Source organism: Leptidea sinapis, chromosome 3 (genome assembly GCF_905404315.1).
Source record: "Leptidea sinapis chromosome 3, ilLepSina1.1, whole genome shotgun sequence".
In the NCBI taxonomy this organism is placed as follows: Eukaryota; Metazoa; Arthropoda; class Insecta; order Lepidoptera; family Pieridae; genus Leptidea; species Leptidea sinapis.
In genome coordinates, this window is record NC_066267.1 from 9,219,404 (window position 1) to 9,243,850 (window position 24,447).

Genomic DNA, 24,447 nt, shown 5'->3' on the forward strand with positions numbered 1-24,447 from the left:
ATAATAGAATTATATATTTTTTTTTGGCAATACATTGCCATTTTAGATTTTATAAATGATTTTAGTGTTAATTCTACGAAGTGTCACAAAATCACTTCAATACGGATATAAATTATTAAAATCTAAGGCATGGGAATCGAAAAATATTTGAAACCGCTAATAAATGCCTAAATACAAGTTGGTTCTACGTTTGCCAATATCTTACGGTTTTAGTAATTTAAGTTACGTGATACAGGGTTGGTTCCATTATACAGTTTAGAACGGTTTTTTTTAGACGGAACCGATTTAATTGATTAGTAAGGCTTAAATAGGTCTCGTAATGTTTACACTTCAAACGATTATTATATTATTTATAACAATATATGATTTTAGCCATTAGATTTTAAGCCGGTTCAAGCTCTATTTGATCCATATGAAGAGCTTTTGATTTTGCTGCTGAATGTAAGCTGCTATAAAATTTGATGCAGTATTTAAGGGCTTTTGAGTTTGATGCTGAATTGAAACTGCTATAAAGTTTGATGCAGTATTCAAGAGCTTTTCGGTTTCAAGCTGAATGTAAGCTGCTATAAAATTTGATGCAGTATTTAAGGGCTTTTGAGTTTGATGCTGAATGTAAACTGCTATAAAGTTTGATACAGTATTCAAGAGCTTTTCGGTTTCAAGCTGAATGTAAGCTGCTATAAAATTTAATGCAGTATTTAAGGGCTTTTGAGTTTGATGCTGAATGTAAACTGCTATAAAGTTTGATACAGTATTCAAGAGCTTTTCGGTTTCAAGCTGAATGTAAGCTGCTATAAAATTTGATGCAGTATTTAAGGGCTTTTGAGTTTGATGCTGAATGTAAACTGCTATAAAGTTTGATACAGTATTCAAGAGCTTTTCGGTTTCAAGCTGAATGTAAGCTGCTATAAAATTTGATGCAGTATTTAAGGGCTTTTGAGTTTGATGCTGAATGTAAACTGCTATAAAGTTTGATACAGTATTCAAGAGCTTTTCGGTTTCAAGCTGAATGTAAGCTGCTATAAAATTTGATGCAGTATTTAAGGGCTTTTGAGTTTGATGCTGAATGTAAACTGCTATAAAGTTTGATACAGTATTCAAGAGCTTTTCGGTTTCAAGCTGAATGTAAGCTGCTATAAAATTTGATGCAGTATTTAAGGGCTTTTGAGTTTGATGCTGAATGTAAACTGCTATAAAGTTTGATACAGTATTCAAGAGCTTTTCGGTTTCAAGCTGAATGTAAGCTGCTATAAAATTTGATGCAGTATTTAAGGGCTTATGAATTTGATGCTGAATGTAAACTGCTATAAAGTTGGATACGGTATTTAAGAGCTTTTCAGTTTCAAGCTTAATGTAAGCTGCTATTAAGTTTCATGCGGTATTTAAGACCTTTTTAGTTAGCTACTAAAGTTAATGCTGGATATAACGGCTATTGAGATTGATACTGATTATTATAAAGGGCTTTTGCGTTGATGCTTTAAATAAATGGCTCATGATCAGATTTTTTGTGTAAAACAATGAAAATGATGAAGGTTCAATCAAACCTTTGTTTCTCTGTCTCTTTTACTAAATATGATTGAAAAGAGATACCTTGAAGAATATATAAAATATATAGTGTATAAGAAATATCACATTACTGGTAATAAAGCATTTTATGAAAAGCTTCTTTGATGCATTGAATATATTTTCAACAATTTCTCGTTCTATACCATAAGATATGTAAAGATGAATCATTAACAAAAATTAAGTAAAAGAAAAACTTATAAGAACATATTTTAATCAGACAATAATTCAATCAGCCCATAAACTTGGGTCGTCCTGCACCAAAGCCATGGTTACTAAAGAATCGGAAGTTGTTTATCTTCGCATGAAACACACCCTTCTTCTTCAGCCGACCCATTCTCTGCAGCGTCCGTATGGCTGGTAGAAACCGGAACATGGCATTCATAGCGTCTCCCAAGCAGAAGAGAAAGGATGACTCTATGTACGCTGAAATATTTTGAATAGATAACATGTAAATTAATTGTAAAGTATAAGAACTAAATTGTTTATAGATTATAAAATACTAAGAAAACACGCTGCTACCAGTGGGAGGCTCTTTTGCACAGGATGCCGGCTAGATTATGGGTACCACAACGGCGCCTATTTGTGCCGTGAAGTAGTAATGTGTAAACATTACTGTGTTTTAGTCTGAAGGGTGCCGAGCTAGTGAAATTACTGGACAAATGAGACTTAACATCTTATGTCTGAATGAGACGAGCGCAATTGAAGTGCCGCTCAGAATTTTCGGGTATTTAGTATTAATTCCGCTAAGATACACAAAAATAACTTCGAAACGCGTTTCGTCTCAACACGAGGCATTATAATAATAATAATAAATCATTTATTTCAGGCATTTTACCCATTAATCTACAAACAATCTTAACTTAAATTGTTATTGTGCTTAGTTACAATTAAAATAGAAAAGACAAAAAAAAACATCATAATAAATATTATTGTTTATAACATAGGTATCGGTTAGAAGCTTTCATTTACTATATCTATTTAAATTAAATTATACTCTAACATAAAGTTGAATAACTAATTTAAACTTTTCAATCTTACTAAGTGGTTATCTTTTAATCATACTACTTATTTATTTTTAAAACATCAATAACTTCTACTCCAAAAGAGTAAGCACGATTACTGAAAATATCTATGTGTGTAAAGTACTCATTATAATTTTTAAGGAGTCTAAATAACGGTGCATGGAAACCAGAGTTTGTGGAGCATCTATTATTTGCAAATAAGTATTTCTTTCTTATAGCACGCACATGTGTGCGAACCGGCACTAAATAGCGTATTTTATTAATAAGATCTGATCTGATTTTCCTGGTAAAGACAATATGATGACATTTGTTTATACTGAGTTCAAGTTTATTCAATTCACAAAAGATAGAGAGACGATCAAGATCTTCTTGTAAACGTAGGTGATCTTCAAAACTGTCAATAATTTGGTATATTTTGAGGTCGTCCGCGTACAAAAGAAATTTAGTGAACTTAAAACACGTGTGAATGTCATTAATAAACAGGATAAACAGAAGTGGGCCTAGAATTGAGCCCTGGGGTACACCAGATGTAACATTAATAGAATTAGACTCGAAGCCATGTAAAACTACCTTATGTGTTCTGTTAGTAATGTAAGACTTGAACCAAAGATTACCGCGGATTCCATTAAATGCAAGTTTTTCTAACAGTTTTTTATGGTCCACTCTGTCAAATGCTTTTCTAAAGTCCGTGTATATACTATGTGTTTCTTTGTTAGCATCCATATTTTCAAAAAGATCAGTCACATATAAAATTAAATTACTTACTGTAGAGCGTCTTTTGACAAAACCATGCTGTTGGGGTATGATGATTGGGTGCAAAAATGGGTAAATTGAGTAATATACTAGTCTCTCAAAAAGCTTAGACAAAGTGGAAAGAATTGAAATAGGACGATAATTTTCAACGTCTTTTTTAGAGCCCCCTTTGTGTACAGGAACTATGCGTGCATTTTTCCAGATATTGGGGAAAACAGATATTATATATACACTCAAACATTTATTTTAAACAAGTGCTTGATGTTGATACTTGTTCAAATTTGAAAGTAATCCAATTTTAGGGTTCCGTAACCAAATGGCGAAAAATGGAACCCATAAGGATTCATCATGTCTATCTGTCTGTCCGTATGTCCGTCCGTACTCCGTATGTCACAGCCACTTTTATCCGAAATTATAAGAACGATACTGTTGAAATTTGGTAAGTATAACAATAAATTTGGGGGTTCCCCATAGTACGAACTGAATTTTTTTTTATCAAAGAGCCATACGTGTATATATGGATAGGTCTTCAAAGATAATATTGAGGTTTTGAATAGTTTGCGCGAGATATACTTCCAAAGTGGTAAAATGTGTCCCCCCCTGTAACATAAGAGAATGATAGAACTAAAAAAAATATATGATGTACATTACTATGCAAACTTCCACCGAAAACCTACCTAGTTTGAACGAGAACTAGTAAGTAGTTTTATTTTTAATACGTCATAAATCGTAAATCGCAATTTACCTTTCATTCAATGTTACTTCTTGCTACGGAACCCTTCATGGGTGAGTACGACTCGCACTTGTCCGCTTTTTTCCTTCATGACCGAAATCTACCAGTGGGAGACTCCTTTGCACAGGATGCCGGCTAGACTATGGGTACCACAACGGCGCCTATTTCTGCCGTGAAGCAGTAATGTGTAAACATTACTGTGCTTCGGCCGTAGCTAGTGAAATTACTGGGCAAATGAGACTTAACATCTTATGTTTCAAGGTGACGAGCGCAATTGTAGTACCGCTCAGAATTTTTGGGCTTTTCAAGAATCCTGAACGGCACTGCATTGTAATGGGTAGGGCGTATCAATTATCATCAGCTGAATGTCCTGCTCATCTCGTCCCTTATTTTCATAAAAAAAAACCCTATTGACTAATAACCACTTTTTTTAATCTAACATATAATTTTATATAAACTACGCGAGAAATGTTCAACGCAATTCTGTTTGAAGTTACACAAAGACAATAAACATGGCGAATGTATTTCATTGACTCTTAGTTCTCATAAAGCCAACAATAATTGCTTTTAGTTACTATACGGCTACATCAAAGTGTACAAACAGGGCTATTCGGTGTTTGACAGCACATCAAATTGCACCCTACCGCCGCAGGGCTATTTGTGTACGCCGCTCAATCAGGTTGGTAACGCATCCGGTAGTGACGTACTCAAAGTGACCAGTGTAAACCAGATATTGTTGCGAAATTAAATCCTGTCCGATAATGATGTGGTCCTAGTAAATGACATGTATTGTCACTGGAGACCGCCTGGAGACAGACATAATTACTGTGTGGTAGATTAAAACAGACTTTATAATCAAATATTTGTCGTTTACGCTACCAAACAGTTATAATTATTGTATTGTATATAGAACTAGCAGTCTACTACGATTTGACGCTTGTGCGGATTTTTTAATGCCTGTTTATTTGATGGTAATGTATGGTATATACTTACTCTTGCCATAAATACTGTTACAATTAAAAATAAACAAAATCTTACATTTGAATTTGGAATGTGTCATTTTTATATGATTGTTCATTGAGTTCTCTCATTTTAGAGCCAATACATTGTATAATATTTTGCGATATTAACATTGAGTGGGGTGATATAGAAAAAAGAGAGCCAAATGGTACTATTATAGATTGTCTTCTAACTGTTAAACCTAACTATAACTCTTTATAACTAGTGTATAAAGATAAATATTAAAAACTCAACAAATGCTATGTTTTTGTATCCTGTATATTATTATTATCGTAACCAGTACGATTTCATTTATTTTTTTATAATAATTATTTTGGTACAGCAACTTAAAATTTGGCCCGGTATACCAACAATCCTGTATACCTACTAGCTACCTATAACAACATATTAAAAACCAATTATATCATGCGTTTTATAGAGATAATTAGTACACAATCAAAATTAAACACAAAAAAATTGCTTTGCAGCCTGCTCACTGAAAGATGAGTTGACAAACAGACGGATAGCACAATCTATGCTAATCCTAAACTTCGTCAACCTTGGCGGTCCTATAAATGTTGATCTGGAAAGACAACGAAACGTTGGATTGATTAAATAATGTTTATTTTAACCAAAATATCAGTGTTATATAAGTTTTTAAGTATTTATTTTAATGTTTTTAGGCTAATCATGGTTAGGGCTGCAATTATAAATATATCTATTATTATAGATATTCTACGGTAATAACGTACAATACTAACTAGAAACTTTTGTCAAACTTGAGTTTTAATTTAACGTAAATATAATAGTTTGTTCACATAAATTGCACTATATAAAAATATGTACTAAATATTAGGGGTTACAGTATGAAATTGCCGATTTGTACTGAAAAATTAAAATTGTTTTTTTTTTAATTTGATCAAAATAATGACAATTATTATCTATACATTGCTGCCATCTAACAGGAAGGTAATTTATGCCATTGCGATAGAACTGTGGTGATCTAGATTCGACAAACTGTGTGACAGTATTTTGTACTGCCTCCTGAGAGGAATACTTTTTATATATGTAGAAAATTGTCCAAATCACGAAAAAAACATTTTCAAATCTATCTATCGGTTTTTCGTGCTGTATGAGTATTTGTATGACGCGTTTCATGGAGCAATAATGGTGAATATCGATTCATGAGTCGGGGCTGTTTCACTGCTAGGTTTGCTATCATTGTTCGGAGTCGGCACAGTAGACATCTGCCGTTATTGCTTGACCAGATCGGAGAAAGCTATAGTGAATAACACCATGCCGAGATCACCAAACAGTTACCATTACCTTTTTATTGGTAAGCTTTGCCTTAGGACACTGTTGTGGCGTTTGCCCTGGGGTCAGCCATTGCATTTTTCGCTTACGGTTATCATAAAAACTCCAATTTTCATCGCATGTCACAGTTCGATCGAATATTATTATCTATATAACTATCACTACATCGATACAATAAGCAAAACAAGTTTCAACACGCGTTTCTTTCTGCAGGTCAGTCAAATCATGAGGCACCCATTTTTCATTTTTTTTATTTTATTAATTTGACTCAAATGAGTCTATGTTGTTGGTAAGGTAACTTTAAGCGATGCCGTTAATTTCTGGGTAGTTTGGCTCGGATCTGCTTCCACTATCTCCTTCAATTTATTGTTATTCATCTGTGTAGGCGGTCTTCTACGTGGTTCGTTTTTTAAATCAAAGCTTCCATTACGAAAGTGTTTAAGCCAAAATCGCACGGTGCGTTCATTAGCAGTCCCCTCGCAACATTGATTTTGCGAGCTGTTTCTGCCGCGTTAGTTCCGCGTCGCAACTCGCATTAAAAAATCACTCGAATTTTCGAAGTATCCATCTTTCTTCTCTAAGCTGAATAAAAAAAACAACCGACAGTCGTTACTCGAATGTTGCACATTTTTTTTAAATAAAAACTACATAGGTACCATGTGAAAAATGTTTCCCTCAAAAATGATTGAATGTTCTATGTAAATTCGAATACTACACTACGACTACAATAAAATGGCATTTTCATACTATAACCCCTATTATATAAAATTCTCGTGATACTCCTCGAAATGGCTGGATTGATTTTAATGAAATTCTATATTTTACAATGAAAAAAAAGACTCCCAAAGTCTAATCATCGGTCATAATCTATTTTTATACCCAATATTTTTCTTGCATTTTTTTCTATTAATTTTCATGGCTATACGTCATTTGCTGGATCAACTAGTATTAAATGTTAAAAATAAAAGTTTATTGAATTAGGCGTTACTTTGCGGAAATCCATACTATATCCAGACTATAGTCTAGAGTCTCGCGACAGATTTTGGCGAGGCAACACGTCCTGAGGATGCCTCGTGTAGAGGCGAAACACGTTTCGATTTGTTTTAAAAACAAATATTGGCGGAATTAACACTAAAGAAGACTTAAATCATTTGTATAAAAATAAAAGTGTTTATTAAAATATGATTCCCTACATATTTTATTTTAATTCAAGTCGGAAAGTGATTCACAGATCTTTTCTAGAATATGAATTGCTTAGATTCTCGCAGTCAAAGGAAATGTAATCGGAATTCGAAGCGAGCGCTGTTGCAAGAGTCAAATGAAAGGATTTGAAAGGTTAGGTGCGCTTCATGCAGAAATGAGTAGTGTCACAGAACCTTTCCCCGAATTCTTCATAAAATAAGTAATATCACAAAAGTGAAGAAGAAAATTGCGAACCTTAGTAACATCGTTTTTAGGGTTCCGTAGCCAAATGGCAAAAAACGGAAACCTTATAGATTTGTCATGTCGATTTTATTCCGAAACTATAAGTCCTATGCTGTTGCAACTTGGTTATTAGATGTATTTTGTAAACCGGATTAAGATTTTTACACAAAAATATAAAAAAAAAAAACGATAAATTTTGCGTGTTCTCCATACTTAGAACAGAAACAAATTTTTTTTTTCATCAAACTCATACGTGTGGGGTATTTATGGATCGGTCCTTAAAAATGATATTGAGGTTTTTAATTTCATTTTTTTCCTTACCCGAATAGTTTGCGCGAGAGACACTTCCAAAGTGGTATAATGTGTGTGCCCTGTAACTTCTAAAATAAGAGAATGATAAAGTTAAATATATTATATGATGTACATTACCATACAAACTTCCACCTAAAATTGATTTGATCGAGATCTACTAAGTAGTTTTTTTAATACGTACTAAATTTTATTATTTATTACACAGTTCATACTAGTTTAGCTGTCTTTGCTCCCTGTATTGTATGTGAATAATTAAAAATATAGTTTAGAAACATATTTTTAACTTGTAATACATACATATAATTATATTAATGTTTGGGAAATAAAGTTATTATTATTGTTATTTAAAAAAAATCACTACTATGAAAACATCGATCAAAGTTACAACGATCTACAGGAATATGTTACTTGCTGCTACGGAACCCTTCATGGGGGAGTCCGACTCGTATTTGGCCACTTTTTTCTAATTAATATAACCCTGATTTGTTTTATGACACTACAAACCCTCTAATATACTCATACACTACATTACAAATATCGATACATATCAATATTTGTAATATTGTAGAGAAAGTTAATAAATTACCACATAATTTGGTTCCTTCTAGAATCTTTATATAACCAGAACGGTGCCTATTTCTGCCGTGAAGCAGTAATGTGTAAGCATTATCGTGTTTCGGTCTGAAGAGCTCCGTCGCTAGTGAAATTACTGGGCAAATGAGACTTAACATCTTATGTCTCAAAGTGAGGAACGCAATTAGAGTGCCGAATTTTTGTGTTTTTCAAGAATCCTGAGTGGATTTTGTAATGGGCATGCCTATTAATTACCATCAGCTCGTCTCATCCCTTATTATCATACAAAAAATATTAAGTTTGCCTTTTTATCCACGCCTAAGCTGTATCAAATTCGAAGGGATTTTACGTAAGTAAATTTTGTCATAGCAACTAATCCCAAGCCGGAGGGCGAATTGCACGTTTCACCCTGAGTTTGTAGCCAGTCCTTGTATTTAGATAAATATACAGTTCGCGGTGTATTATTAATAATGTAATAAACGAGGATTTTCATTTAGTATTTTCCTTCATTAACGCGAGTGTTACACATTTAAATAAAACACTTTTGATGGATTAAAACGCGTGTAATTGTAACTGTTAACTGCAACATCTGCAGTCCTCCTGAAAACGAGATCTGGAAATATCTTGAAAAGTCGGGTTAGCTAAAATAAAAATGTTACTTTCACGCAAAAATCTAATGTAGAAACAGTTAAAGTTACACGGGTTTTAATCATTTAGATTTGTTTTATTTATCGGCGTATATTTAGGACCTTAAACGACAAAAGTGATAACTTTAACTAGGTGAGCCTAATATTTTTTTGTATGACAATAAGGGATGAGACGGGTTCATGGTAATTAATATGGCATGCCAATTAAAAAATGCAGTGCCGCCGAGGATTCTTGAAAAACGCAAAAATTCTGTGTGGCACTACAATAGCGCTCCTCACCTTGAGACATAAGATGTTAAGTCTCATTTGCCCAGTAATTTCACTAGCTACGGTGCTCTTCAGACCGAAACACGATAATTCTTACACATTACTGCTTCACAGCAGCAATAGGCGCCGTAGTGGTTCTGGTGGTGGCTCATTTGCCCAGTAATTTCACTAGCTACGGCGCCCTTCAGACCGAAACACGATAATGCTTACGTGCAAAGGAGCCTCCCACTGGTAGAATAACACTTTTCATACTAATATAATTATAGTCATCTAATTTATAATAAGTTTTTGTACCATGCGCCATCTTGTATCAATAACATGACATAACTACGTTATATTAGACACGACTGTAGGAACTAAGTGAAAAATATTTGTTTTACTTCCTAGTGCTCACCCCTGTTGCTCCTCTTGTGTGACTTACGGTTTCATTGGTAAAATATAAGAGATTTCCACATATATAGTCACTCATCACGATATCTTGGGAACCATTAGGCGTAGAGACTTCAAATTTGGTAGGAATATTCCTTTCGCCGAGTAGAAGTCAGCTAAGAACGGATTTTACGAAATTTCATCCGCAATAGCTTTTTTTAATATGAACAGAACAACGTCTGTCGGGGCAGCTAGTTCGTAATATAAAAACTGTATCTGTCGCAGGGATATGATAAAAACAGAGATTTGGTCAATTCCCTAAGTGATTTGATCAAATCACGGAAAATGTTAAATAACAACAGGATGTTATCATTTCTCGAAACAAATGTAGTGATAAATCACTAAATATAGTGACAAATACCAGAATTGGTTCCGTGAAATGACTCTGTGTGTCTCCGTGAAATCCCTGCGACATATCTATGTTTATACGTACCTATCTATCCATACTCTTTGATAATACGAAATCCACCATTTTGTGCAATATATAAATTTATTATTGATATAGAGTCTTAACAAGATGCCGATAAAGTAAAGTGCTCAAGTTAAGTAAGTTTGATTACAGACAGTTAGAAATTATGCCAAAGATCGCAAAGCCTTACTGTATGGTTATGGTTTGTAAAATGGCTTTGATCCAGTTCATTTCAGCCCTGTTACACTGCGACCAATGTGATCTATTGTGATAGCCACTGTTAAACTATAGCTCACTGCAAACATTGATTCTTTTCATGAATCTTATCATGTCTTTTGCAGTGAGCTGACGTATCTCAAATGGTTGAAGAATTGGACCCAAAGAGATGCTACGTTTACGCATTAAAGGACCACATTCAGAGAGAATGTGTAGCGGGGTTTCATCTGAACTATTACAGAATCTACTCGCTCTGCAATCTCTGAGACCTAAGATTGAGAGGTGTTTGTTTAATCTGCAGTGCCCCGTTAATGTCCTGGTTAATATGCGTAAGTTTTCTCTACTTAGCCCTAGTGCCTCATTCGCAGCCTTTTTGTTGCAGGTTTGGATTAGGGTTTTGGACTGGGTTAAGCCCGGAGTGTTGCTCCAGAGTTTAATGCACTCTTGTGAACATGATGGATCAAGAGTTGATTTAACAAGACTCCTTGGGACACCACAGAAGGGTTCAGGGCCAAATTGATTGCTTTTAGCGCCAATTCTTGCAAGTTCGTCGGCGTATTTATTGCCTTCGATCCCTACATGTCCTGCAACCCATCGAAGTGTAACTCTGTTCATTCCTTCCAGAGTATTCAGTATAGTCCGGCAGTTGTCTACAAGCTTTGAGACTGATCTGTTGGAGTCTATAGCGGACAGAGCCGCCTGACTATCTGTGTGGATATAAATACACTTGCCGACGTAGCCTTTATTTAGGATGGTGTCCGCACATTCTATTATGGCGTATACCTCTGACTGGAAAACGGAGGCAAGATTTCCCAAGTTGACAGATTTGCCAAATTTGGGGCACTCTCCGAAGATTCCACAGCCAACGTCAGAACCCGACTTGGATCCATCGGTATACCATTTAAGGCTCCCTTTTTTCCAAGTAATTCGATTGTTTAACCAGTCCTCTCTTGTGGGTAATTCAATACTAAAGTTGCTGATGAAGTCAAATTTCGGCAGCATGGCGTCACTCACCATGTCTACATACAGGACTTCTCAGTAAGGATTGCTCAAATAGCCGCAGCGAGTTTGAGAGCCAGTTAGTCCGCATATGGGTCATTACTCTATGCATGCTGGCCCTCGCCTCCTTTTGTAGATATAGGTTTAGGGGCGGCAGATTTAGAAGTGCATTTAGGGCTGCTCCCGTCGTGGACGTCATGGCTCCTGTTGTTTTCGCGCATGTAGTTCTTTGAAGGTTTCCTAATTTGGCAATAACGGTCTTTTGGGCAATTTTTCTGCACCAGACCACAGAGCCATATGATATAAGTGGTCTTACAATGGCTGTGTACAGCCAAAGTGCCATGTTGGGCTTTAGACCCCATTTTTGGCCGTCAAGACGACTACAACTACTTAAGGCAAATTTTGCCTTTTGCACAATACCGTCCACTTGACTATTCCAGGTAAGTTTCTGGTCTAAAGTAAGTCCCAGATATTTTACCTTGTCGGAAAACGGTATAGATCTATTATTCAGTCGCGGAGATATGAGGCCTTCCAACTTCCGCTTCCTTGTGAAAGGAACCAGGACAGTTTTGTCAGCATTAACCGCCAGTTCATTTTCTTGGCACCATTTGTATATTATGTTAAGCGCTTTCTGTATAAGGTACGAGATGGTACTTTGGCCGTCACCACGAATCGTTATCACTAGGTCATCAGCATAACCTTGAGTGTCAATTCGAAGTTCATCCTTCTTATAGAGAAGCCCATCAATGACAAGGGTCCATAGTAGAGGCGAAATGACGCCTTCTTGTGGACATCCTTTTTTGGTCATTACATCAAGAGAGACACCATGTAGCCTCAATCTAACAATCCTACTTGAGAGCATCGACTCAACCCATTTGACCGTGGTAGAGTCGGCCATTTTATCGGCTAAAGCCTTAACTGAGACCTTTATGGGTGTTTTATCAAAAGCTCCTTCAATGTCTAGGAAGGCGCAAAGCGCAATTTGTTTGTCCTCAAGTGCCCTTTCTACCCTGTCTATCACCTTCTCCATACCTTTCAATAAGGATGAGGTAAGGCTGATTGGTCGGAAGGATTTTGGAATTGAGTAGTCCTTTCTGCCAGGAAACTTTGGAATAAACAGTACCTTGACCTTAGTCCACTGTTCTGGGATGTGTCCACATGCAAAACTCGCTCTGTAGATCCTGAGTAAATGTGGAAGGAGAATGTCAATTCCTTTCTGCAGCAAGATAGGAAGGATGCCATCCTCCCAACTTGCTTTATAGGGTTGGAACGATTTAATTGCCCATTTCACCTGTGCCGGTCTTATTACTTTAGCGGACATACACCAGTCCTCCCTACGAGAACTCCTACGAAGAATCCTCGCCGGTTGACCCTTGGGTGCCATTTTTAGGTTTTGTCTTTTGCAGGTCAAATCATCCTTTTGTGCGGTTTTTCACCGTGAGGACATCCGGCCTGCGATTTGCCCTTAGTTGGACCTTAAGTTATAGGTCCAGCTTGGACAGAGGAAACCGAGGCTCCAATTCCAGCTGTACTTGGAGCCTCTGTCAGTGCTGGAATAGATATAGTTGTGGTACCAACTCTGGAGGTGCCCGGAGCGTTCTGTACCTGGGCCAGAGCCGACCCTTGTGGGACTGTTGGGTCCGTAGAGGTTGCAAGAGTGTTGGTAGTTCCACTCTTGAATTTGAAGCTGACCCTCTTGAATCCAATGATCGCCTTGGACTCCACAGCTTTCAGGGCTTCAGAAGACGGGTCGTCAACGTTGAAGGTCGTAACTCGGGGAACTTCTCCCACTAGCCAGTCTTGACTTTTTTGAGTAGCGCACGTGATCAAAATCCAGCCTGGCCTGTGTGAGAAGCCCAGAAACTTAGGTCCCATGCCCTTTGTGGTCATTTTAGAAATGGCCAGGATTAGGGCTCGGTGGACAAGTTTCATCTGTTCCTCACTCATAGCGTCCGAATTACGGATCCTTAATCGTGTGGAACCTACTGTGTCCTTATAGCTGGGTTTAATGACACCAGCTTGCTCCGTCTGAGGAATCAACCTACTCGTTTTGCGAGGTTGCAACTTGGGAGAGTCTTCTTCAGAGCGAGCGCGCTTTAGCGCTTTCAGCTCAGGGGTAGGCCTCTCCTTTAGGATTTGGTCCCAAGGCTTCCTGCATAGGGCGAGGGTCTCTTCGGCTCCTACCCCAGCGATCAGCTTCTTGTACCTCTTCCTAGCGGCACCTCCCAAGCGGTGTTGAACCCTCTTAGGAGCCTCATCAGTCTGGGCCGTCGGTTGGGGCAATTCGGAAGCGCTTGATGCACTTTCTTCTACCACCTGTCTCGGCTCCTCGACATTCGATTGTGACGCGGGTGGAGAGGACAGCGACGCCCTCTCCAAAGCGTCCACTATTCCATCCTGGGAATATTCTTCCCAGGAGGAGACTAATGGATTTAAGTTTTTTTGTTTGTTTTGGTCCATATAAGTCCCACGAGTAGCTAGGGAAAGGAAAGTCACGGACAGCAGAGCCCCGCATGCCGCCCGAAGGGGTGGGTACTACTCCGATTCGCCCCGGTTTCGGAGAGACACCGTTTAAGACTGAGCAACCCCTCAGCCATGCATCCATCGGCACGGTATGTATGACACCTTGGATTGGGTATTTGAGAGATTCTTAGCCATCAGCCAGCGACAGACCATATTTCTACAGAAAGTCACTAACAGATACCCAAGATGCACCGGCCAGTAGTCTTCATTCCGGGGGAATAGAACATTCCACCTCGGACTGAAGGCCCTTTAGCACACGTGGAGGTAATCTCTCGTAGCACCCCAAAAGCCTTACTGTAAGTCGTTAAGGAGTTTGAGACCGTATGGTTTTCAGATCCAGTCGAAAGTTCTGAGGTAGCAACATAAAAAAACACACCGACCAATGACAACATTCCTCCTTTTTTGAAGTCGGTTAAAAATATCAATAATGCTTAAGATATTTTCTATTAGTAAAATATACTCACATGAACTGTGTGAAGTGCTGCTCTTATCCTCCCAGAACATCTTACATTGCGCGACATCCATGAAGCAATGGTTTTGAAACATAAGTGATGGCTCTCTGGCCACAATTCCGGGCACGCCACAAACAGGAGCATATGTATCAGGGCATTTCTGATGAAGAATAACATGCATAATTATAGCTAACTCCTATCAAATTCAAATACAAATATTTTTATTCAAAATAGGATGTGAAATCACTTATTAAAATTCAAAAACATAATTCCAAAAAGAATATCTCAGACCTGAGAAGAATGGGCGCAACAAACTCTGCGGGCTTTTTTTTCATAAATAAATATATAAGCTTACAAAGTTTAATAGCCTGAAGACGGTCAATCCGTGGTATCTTAAATTCCATTCTCTTCATTCGTGCTCCTCAACAGTGGTTTGTAACAATAAATAACACCCGAATTGATTTCCTAGGGTCTTTATTAATTATTGGCCAGTAACATTAGACAGGACATCTTTATGGCTCAGCACGAGAGAGGGAAAAGGAAATAAAGTGTGAGCGAGACATACAATATGTTGACTGCGTTCTGGTATACATAAATGTTAGCTGAATTTTTTTTTTTAACACTAAAACATATATTAGTCATAATATTATTGGTACAGCACCACAGAAAAGTATTGTTCTGACTATTTCAATATAATTTATAAAAAATCTTATTTTCACCTCTCCAGCACGAAAAGGGCGCTATTGCTATGTGAAAACTCGCAGCAAAAACGCTCTTTGATGCGAGCGTGAGGCAAAGTGATTTAAATATCGAACCCCACGTGACCATACATCCGGGAATTACTCCGCGTTAAAAAATAAACAATGCGATCCGGTGCGTCCCGAAACTCATTATAGCCTAGCTATCATTGTCAAAAAAATTTAGGTATATGTTACTTATCGAAATTAAGATTTATAAATTTTACTATTGCCAAAGACTTAATATTTAAAATAAATACTAGTAATGATATTTATAATAAACATTGTTAAATATTATCTTAATTGTTTCTCTTACCTATAACACTTTTATCGGTAGTCGAGGTGAAAAGTTGTATGTTTCACACGAGAGCAATTTTTATTCTCTTGTACCTTTAAATTACTCACTACCTCAGTAGTCTATATTATGCAATTATATTATTATGCAAAATAATTCCGCGTCGAAATATTAACTAACACAGGAAAGAAAAGAGAAGGTACCTATTTGTTGGTACCTCGGAAACTGAATACTACAATTGCTCTCGTCATGTTAAGACATAAGATGTTAAGTCTCATTTGCCCAGTAATTTCACTAGCTACAGCGCCCTTCAGACCGAAACATAGTAATGCTTACACATTACTGCTTCACGGCAGAAATAGGCGCCGTTGTGGTACCAATAATATAGCCGGCATCCTGTGCAAAGGAACCTCCCAATGGTGTATTCTATTTTTATATTTCTAGACAATTCAAATTAAGTTAAAATCTTAATAATTCAACTTACAAACGGACATTTGTGGTAGCAAGTAGATAGTGTAGGTCGATGAATTGTATCATTATATTTCTTTTTCGGTATTTCAATCCAAGGCTTAAACACGTGGATCGGCCCGGCATGTTTTATGAGCATGCGTCTTTCTGGAGCATTCACCTCTTCAACGGGCAAATCGAAAACGTGTGTAGCAGCAAAAAAGTTATCAATTGTATCATTTACATTGTTATTGCCATTTAAAAAACCACTTTTCACGACGACTAAATTCTTAAATTTTGCAAGCTGTTGTACTAAATCGTCATCATAGCCATCTATTATTTCGTTATATTTCTTGGTGCTATCATTTAAATTATTTGTATGATTAGTTGGGCTACATATAAAATGGTCTGTTTGTGTAAAAAAATTAATATTATTGCAATTATATTTATCCAGTTCGCATTTGTTGTAGAATAATCGAACTCTATAACCTTCTCCATCTTCTGTTATACCACAAACTTCATTATTTTCATTATTATTACAATTTTCTTCACAATTGTTGTATACATTATAGACATTACTGCGAATATTAAGTTTATTTATGTTGAATTCGTCACCGTCTGTAATATTATCTGCATTTTGTAAACAATGCTTCATACTGATCAGTCCAAATGCTGTAAGTGGTTATAAAGTTGTACCATTACTATATCATAATAAAATTATTATGATTCTAACCTAGAGTACAGGTAAGCTAAAGCACAACCTATAAGTAAGTCGCTGAGAACTTATAAACAATTACTTATGCCATTTGAACAGTGCTCATCTGTGGATAGCTAAACTACGCAAGGACATAACTAAAGTATCTACCTTAGATTAAGGATTGGTCTCCGCTTTGCTCCAACTAGATACCACAGGCGTAGTCGCAAAGTGCGGCAACTAATACAACGCCCAAGCTGGCGTACTCGAGCCAGTCTCGAACAATGTGTGACGTTGACGTGCCGCATGTTCTGTTAAACTTTGCTAATAATACAAAAATATCGGTTTGCGTAGTAAGACTTTGTTAAAATAATACTACTACTAGAAATAATAAAGACACTGGGGTCACATATTATCAGTAAGTATTTTGTATTTTATTAATTTCAATATAAAATAATACGAAGCGTATATAAGTTACAAAATATGAAAGATGCCTAATAATGCCTAGTAATAAGAAAGCCATTCTTATGTAGTGCGCACTAAATATTATTTGCAAGTCAAAGTTGGAACTTAGCTCAATATGCCCGGGCTGGAGTGAATGCAATATTGATTTTGGCTTTATTTACGCTTCTACGTTCCGGGAATACAGAAACAACAAGCACCTTTACAAATAGTCAATATATACTACAATATAATGTTACCGTAATATAAAAGCTTTTGTTCTTTAGTACTACGGTATCTAGTTGAAGCGCAGCGGAGAGCAATCTTTCATCTAAGTTTGGTACATTGCACGAGGGTTACAGTTTTATATCACAAGTACACATTAATTTACATGATCAAAATCTAACTTTTTCAGCAAAACAACGCTTTTATGATTGAAATAAATATTCTTATGTAATAAAAAGAACTTTTACGCCCAATTATATCAGTTTTAACTGCATATTTAATATTAAATTTATTAAAGTAAAACTTTTATTACATCGTCTCAAACTTTTTCGTCTGTGTGTTGCATGTCGCGTGACGATCGGGCGGCGCCTATAGTTCGCAGCAGCTGATGTGTAGTGTATAGACTATTACTCATTTGTGCCACTATTTTGTTTGTTTTTGTCAGTGTTTAATGTAAATGTTGTTATTTATTAAAGTGAAACTTTTATTCAATATTTTTAACCAGGGCTAAGACACAGAGTTCAATAAAAATATTAGTTGGAGACTTAGTCTACTTTTATTATTTTCTATTATCATTCCAATTTTCCAAGTATAAAATTAAGACTGGTAAAACGATTTTTATACACTTAATGGAATATTATTTCAAAAAATTTTAGTCAAATGTCTATAATGTGAAAAAAAGTTTCAATTTTATCGTGGTTTCATAAAACCACACAATCCTTTTTTTAGTTGAGAAAAGTTTAGGTTATTACTTAAATTTTATGTATATTAATATGATAATGAAAGGAAAGGTGATTTATTAATAAAATCGTTATTGATTATAAAATATATTTTATTCTTATTCGAAATTCTTAAATATTTACACTAGAATTTTTTGTATGTACATTATTAGTATCATTATTAAATCCTATAACAGTTGGCTTGTGGTAGCTATATTAAGCAACGACGTTTTTGCATTGTACGTCATTGAATATTAACGAATGGGGCTGTATGGGAAGGAACCCTTTGCCTGTCCAAATAATGGACGTATAAACGAAAAAGATTTAACAAATGTCGCAAACGTCAGAAAATTTCTGATAACTTTTATATAGGTATTTTTACAAGTAGTAATTAATAAACAAAATATACTTGGAGAGTTTCAATAAAATGTTACTAAGCAATTTGAAACATTTTTAAAACCATTTAAAAGTCATTAAAACAGTTAAAAATTGTTTCATTTGTTATATGACGGAAGTAATGTCGCAAACATGAGAAAATTTCTGAAAATTTATATTTATTATTTTTAAATTTCTAAAACCATTAAATAATAACGGTAAAAAAAAAGGTTCAACTGATTTTTTTCTAACGAAAGTACTGAGTTACGTAAGGAAGCGGTTCACCCTCCCATAAGAAGTTATTACTTCAATAATACGTCGAAATAAAAATTATAAATTTAAGTATTACATCACGGACTAGTAAAAAAATAAGGACTCCGTGTCACCTTTCATAACAGTATAGCACCAAAACAAGCCGATTAACGTGTAAATACATAGCCCCACGCACACACGTACACTACTACAGGCCGATAGGCGGCCATTATGAGAATTGTCATCGTGTGTGACAGATCAGTTTGCGTCTTAAAAATGCCGTCGTGCGTTGTGAAAAAGTGTAAAAACGATACTGTATAAGTATTTGTGGCCATATATGATTATTTAAGGGAGAAAAAATTGTGTAACTAGTATCCCCCGTAACCGCACACACACTAGCATAATGGTGCTTCACTTGCTAATATCACGGCGCGGAGTCCTTCTTTTTTTACCCGTCCGTGTAGTCCATATCAAAAGTTGTCCTAACAAACAAACGTGTCCAATAGCTGATTGGGGCTCTCGTTCCATCTGTTATTTTTATTCAAATCCGAGAATTTTTCGTGTTCTTGCATATTCATTTAGTGCATATGCAATTTAAATTGCACTAAAAGGTGCATCTGATTTACTAACGATTAATCAATGGCGGGTCACAAGTTCCCAAGCTTTGTTATGTTAAGGATTTGATTTGATTAATTCTGGTGAACCACCGAGGTCATATAGAAAATAAATGTTAATTCTTTCCCTCCCTTAAGCTAACCTAATAATAATTAGAATTTCTTGTTGAACAAAAACAAATGACAAATGAATGTAATATACTACATAAGTTACCAAAGAGTTCTAAAATTGAAATTCAAAAAAAGTTTTCATTAGCAATGTTTCTAACCGGCCAGTTCTAAACATTTTCAGTGTTACCCACGTATATCAACATTTCACTAATAAGAGTCCTTAGTAATGTTAAATAATATTGTGTAAAAAAATTCCACATCCACGTTTATATAAAACTCCATAACTTTACATCTATTTAAGTTACTAAATGTTATAATTAAGATTGCGCTGATCCCACAAACAAACCATCAAGATGTAATAAATAAATAAATAAATAAAAATAACTTACTAAAAGCCTATATTTTGAAAAGGTACGTTTAGTAGTTTTTTTTTTATTTATTGGCCTTTTTATAAAATTTTGTGCGCACTGGCTTCTCACTATTCTTTCTAGCATGTATCACTTTCGCACATGATGTTGGATGAGATCAACAACTAGTTAGATTCGTCGTCTAGTGTACCCTTAAGATAAACTCCTTTTGACGTATTCTCATTTTCCACTAAACGCTACCCAGTCAAGACTGAAGGATACTCCAATTAGCAATAGTACTGCAAAGTGTACCCTTCTTCCCTGTACTAAGAACTTTCGATAAAATGAAAGGCAACTTGTTGCGCCGGTAAGCCTCTTGAGACATCGTAAGCGGATAAAGACCACTCCAAACTGCTACAAATACATTCGCTGTTCCTCTGTAAATTGCTAAATCCGAATTAATTCCAGCTTTTCTCTATTTCACTGTTCGATATTACTCATATGAGTTGGTTGTTGTAATAATAAGGATTTTCTTATTAATACAAATTAGAATTGATATATTCATAATAGGATTTGAAGTCTTATTAAAAGTCAAAAACTTTTTTTTTATAAAAATAAGGGTTGAGACGAGTAGGACGTTCATCTGATGGTAATTGATACGCCCTACCCATTCTAATAAAGGCATAAAAGGCATTTATTTTCTCAAAATTTATTCCTTTAGATTTCTTTTTGATGTAATTTCTAATATACTAGATACTACTGCCGCTTCGGAAACAAATGGCGCTCTGAGAGAGAAGAAGCGGCGCAAGAAACTCTCCCAGCATTCTTTTTCTGCGCTCTTTTTAATAATAATATTGTACTGTCATTGCTATTGCTATAAAAATTATTTTAACAAAAAAAAACCGACTTCAAAAATACTATTTCAAAACAATAGATATAATATGCACTAAAAAGTATAAAAATAATTGCGTATTTTTATACAATGTTATTAATAAATCTAATTCTAATTACGATTATTGTCATTTTTGGAATCGGTGTCCTTCCGCCGCGACCCGCTCTCGCCTCTCGCCTCCCACAACTCAAGCACATCTCACCTATAACTATCTATGTAGTTACAAACCTATCTTGGATAACACCGACTCCAAAAATTACAATAATCGTAAACGATGCGGGATTCGAACCCACGACCTCCGGCGTTCCGTGCCGGTGCTCTAACTAACTGAGCTAACCGTTCGAGTACCACCTGGTTATAAAATTCTGTTTGCTTTCTTCAGCTCCTCTACAGCTAATGTTACAATTAATTATTAGTATTATTAATATAGATTAAACATTCATATCTTCTTTTCAATTTTTCTTAATTTTAAAAAACAAATTTATATTGTTCTCAAAAATTTGGAGATTTTAGATTTTTAAAATTTCACATGTATTTCGTATAGTAATGTTGTGCCTACCTTTAATTTAAGTACCTACATTAAAACTATTTTATTATATTTGTTCAATTCTCAGTGCAAAAGTTAATAAATTGTATTTAGTTGGTAATCCTTTTTGAATAAATAAATAAAATAAATATAGAAAAACATGGCTACGTTAAGTTGGTAAATAAATGTATCCAGTCAGTACATTCTCGGTTTGTTGGTGCCCCTCAAGGCTTGAAGCCTTAAACAGCTTACAAACAAACTCACATTTGTGTTTGTAATATAAGAATGTCGCCATTTTCTTTTAAGTACTAATTTTATTGAAGTTAAGTAAATCAATTTATAAATGATGCCGGACTCGAAGCCGCGACCTCTCGCGTTCCGTGCGAGCTATCTTCCGCTGAGCCAACCGTTCGAGTGACGTAACGTTCATAAATCTTGATTTATTAAAGTTTTTTAGATGTAACTTGTAAATAAAACAGAGCATTACCATCGCTTTCATCAACGCTGCATCCATACTTCAACAATTCGCATTCATTCTTGAATATCTTTAACCGAACACCTCTTTCGTCCTCTCTTACCCCGCAAACTTTTCCAGAACCATATTCAGTGCACGACAGATCGGCACAGTATTTTATTTTCTCCAAATCATCAGATATTACACGGGTCACGATTGGAAATAAGATTAAATACAATTTCATGCTATGAAGACAATTTACTGCTTGACTAAGCGTAATTTTAAAGCATCTACTCGTGTTAGCAACTCAATGGTAACTTGAAAAATATGAAATGTAATATTTTGTTTTGATATCAAATAGCCGTTTAGTTGTGATAAAGATTTCATATATCTACAGCTTACGAATCAAATCAAATCAAAATAACTTTATACAAATGATTTAAGTTTTCAATATTTGTTTTTAAGCAATTCGACACATGTTTAGCCTCTACACTATTATGGATTTCCGCAAAGTAACGCCTACTTCAATTAATTTTCCAAAATAACTTTATTCATGTAGGTTAAGGAAATGACACCTATGAATACCAAAAAAATTTTTTTTCTTATTGAATTTACCGCTACTTCGTAAAGGTTTGAGCTAATGAGAAGAAGTAGCAAGAAACTCATTGCCACTCTTTTATATCAAGATTTACATTTCCACCGATTTACAAATCATTTCAATTACAATATAATATATAAAATGATGCAACAAACATACTTAAATTGGATTATCGGTCATACCATGAATACGATTTATTTTTACCATGGTTACCATAAGATATAAGGTTTAACATTGAAAATCAAGAGTTTATTCAAAATGTGTACAAAATTTATTTATTATATTTATAGCTGACCCGACAGACGTTGTTATATACATAAAAAATAAAATACTGTTTTATTATGAATGTGCCAGTAATACTTCAAAACATAAAGAATTATTTCTTACTAGCTAACCCGGCAGACTTCATACTGCCTCAATCGATAAATAAAATACCTAAACTTTAGTATAAAATAAACTTACCTTAATCCTTTTTTATAAAAAGAAATAAAAACAATGCTCGGTACGAATGAAACTTTATTATTATTTTCGATTTACACACGATATTACTTACTTACAAAACAGAGTTTTCCTAAAATACTTGCCATTTATAAGGTTTCTATTTGATATTGTAGAAACACACAGTTAGGATACAGTCAGTGTTAATCAATTCAGAGCTTTCTGATAAACTTTTTGTTTTGTTTTGTTGGTGCGGTTAGGTTCAGAAATACCAGGACAAAACTTAAGATTATGAATCTTCATAAAAATTATCTGATATATTGTTAACAACCTTATTTAATCTACCTACTACAGTTACCTAAAATTAAGTTTATTTTTTTTTCTCCTGAGAAATGTAGAAAGATTTAAAAATTCTAATTAGTTATTCATTTTAAACTATTATTTTAATTTGATTTCTGAACGACGGGGGACACATCAAAGAAAAATTAAAATCGTTTGTTTTATATAATACCGAGAATTTTCATATTAAACCTTCTCTGGACTTCCACAAATAATTCAAGACCAAAATTAGCCAAATCGGTCCAGCCGTTCTCGAGTTTTAGCGAGACGAACGAACAGCAATTCATGTTTATATATATAGAAAGATAGATATTATTTATGAAAATGTTTCACAGCTAAGCTGTCAAAACCGTGCGTCAATTAATTCTCTCATAGAATATTTTCTATGACCATACAAAACTATGTCCACAAAAAACCATACAAAACAAATATTGGAAACAAAAATAATTATGGTCGTCAGTCAAAACGAAATCAAAACTATCCTGTCTCTCAATTGGACTAAACTGCGCTCCGTGAAGTAATCCCCATTAAAATCCGTTCATTAGTTTACGAGTTTACTAGAAATACACACGTGTTAAATTCGAGAAATTGGTCCAGACTTACATACATAGGAGAATTATATGTCGACTGTACTGAGAATCTAAAAAAATCTCAAATTCACTGGAACACTAAAAAAAATCATCAAAATCGGTCCAACCATTAAGGAGGTCGTTCAATTATTGTGAATCTAAACCATCCTCGAATCCACTTGAACACACACAGAAAATTTCATTTAAATCGGTTCAGCCGTTTAGAATAAGATCACTAATATATGTAAGAGAATTATATGTGGACTGTATTGAGAATCTAAACCAATCTCAAATTCACTGGAACACTCGAAAAAAATCTTCGAAATTGGTCCAGCCATTTAGGAGGTAGTTCAATTGTAAATCTAAGCCATCCTCGAATCCACTTGAACACACACAGAAACTTTCATTCAAATCGGTCCAGCTGTTTAGGATGAGATCACTAATATACGTAAGAGAATCATATGTCGACTGTATTGAGAATCTAAACCAATCTCAAATTCACTGGAACACTCTAAAAAAATCATCAAAATTAGTCCAGCCATTTAGGAGGTAGTTCAATTGTGAATCTAAACCATCCGCGAATCCACACAGAAATTTTCATTCAAATCGGTCCAGCTGTTTAGGAGGAGTTGACTGTCAACACACGTACGAAAGAATTATATATATATAAAGATAGTAAATCCTAATAATTTCAAGCTTCAAGTAAAAAAATTAAAAGGATTTTTTAATTAACCT

General features: G+C 35.1%; 1 protein-coding gene and 1 long non-coding RNA gene across 2 annotated transcripts in view; one reads left to right on the forward strand and one right to left on the reverse strand.

The window, feature by feature from the left end:
• The window catches only part of LOC126979660 (uncharacterized), a 145,567-nt gene that overhangs the window by 87,712 nt on the left and 33,408 nt on the right, over window positions 1–24,447 (forward strand). The window lies entirely within an intron of this gene.
• LOC126979638 (uncharacterized) lies at window positions 1,761–22,022 on the reverse strand. Its single transcript, XM_050829086.1, has 4 exons — window positions 21,802–22,022; window positions 16,156–16,790; window positions 14,652–14,799; window positions 1,761–1,989 (listed from the first exon to the last, which is right to left on the reverse strand). The coding sequence occupies exons 1-4, from the start codon at window positions 22,010–22,012 to the stop codon at window positions 1,796–1,798; spliced, it is 1,188 nt and encodes a 395-aa protein (XP_050685043.1). The 5' UTR covers window positions 22,013–22,022; the 3' UTR covers window positions 1,761–1,795.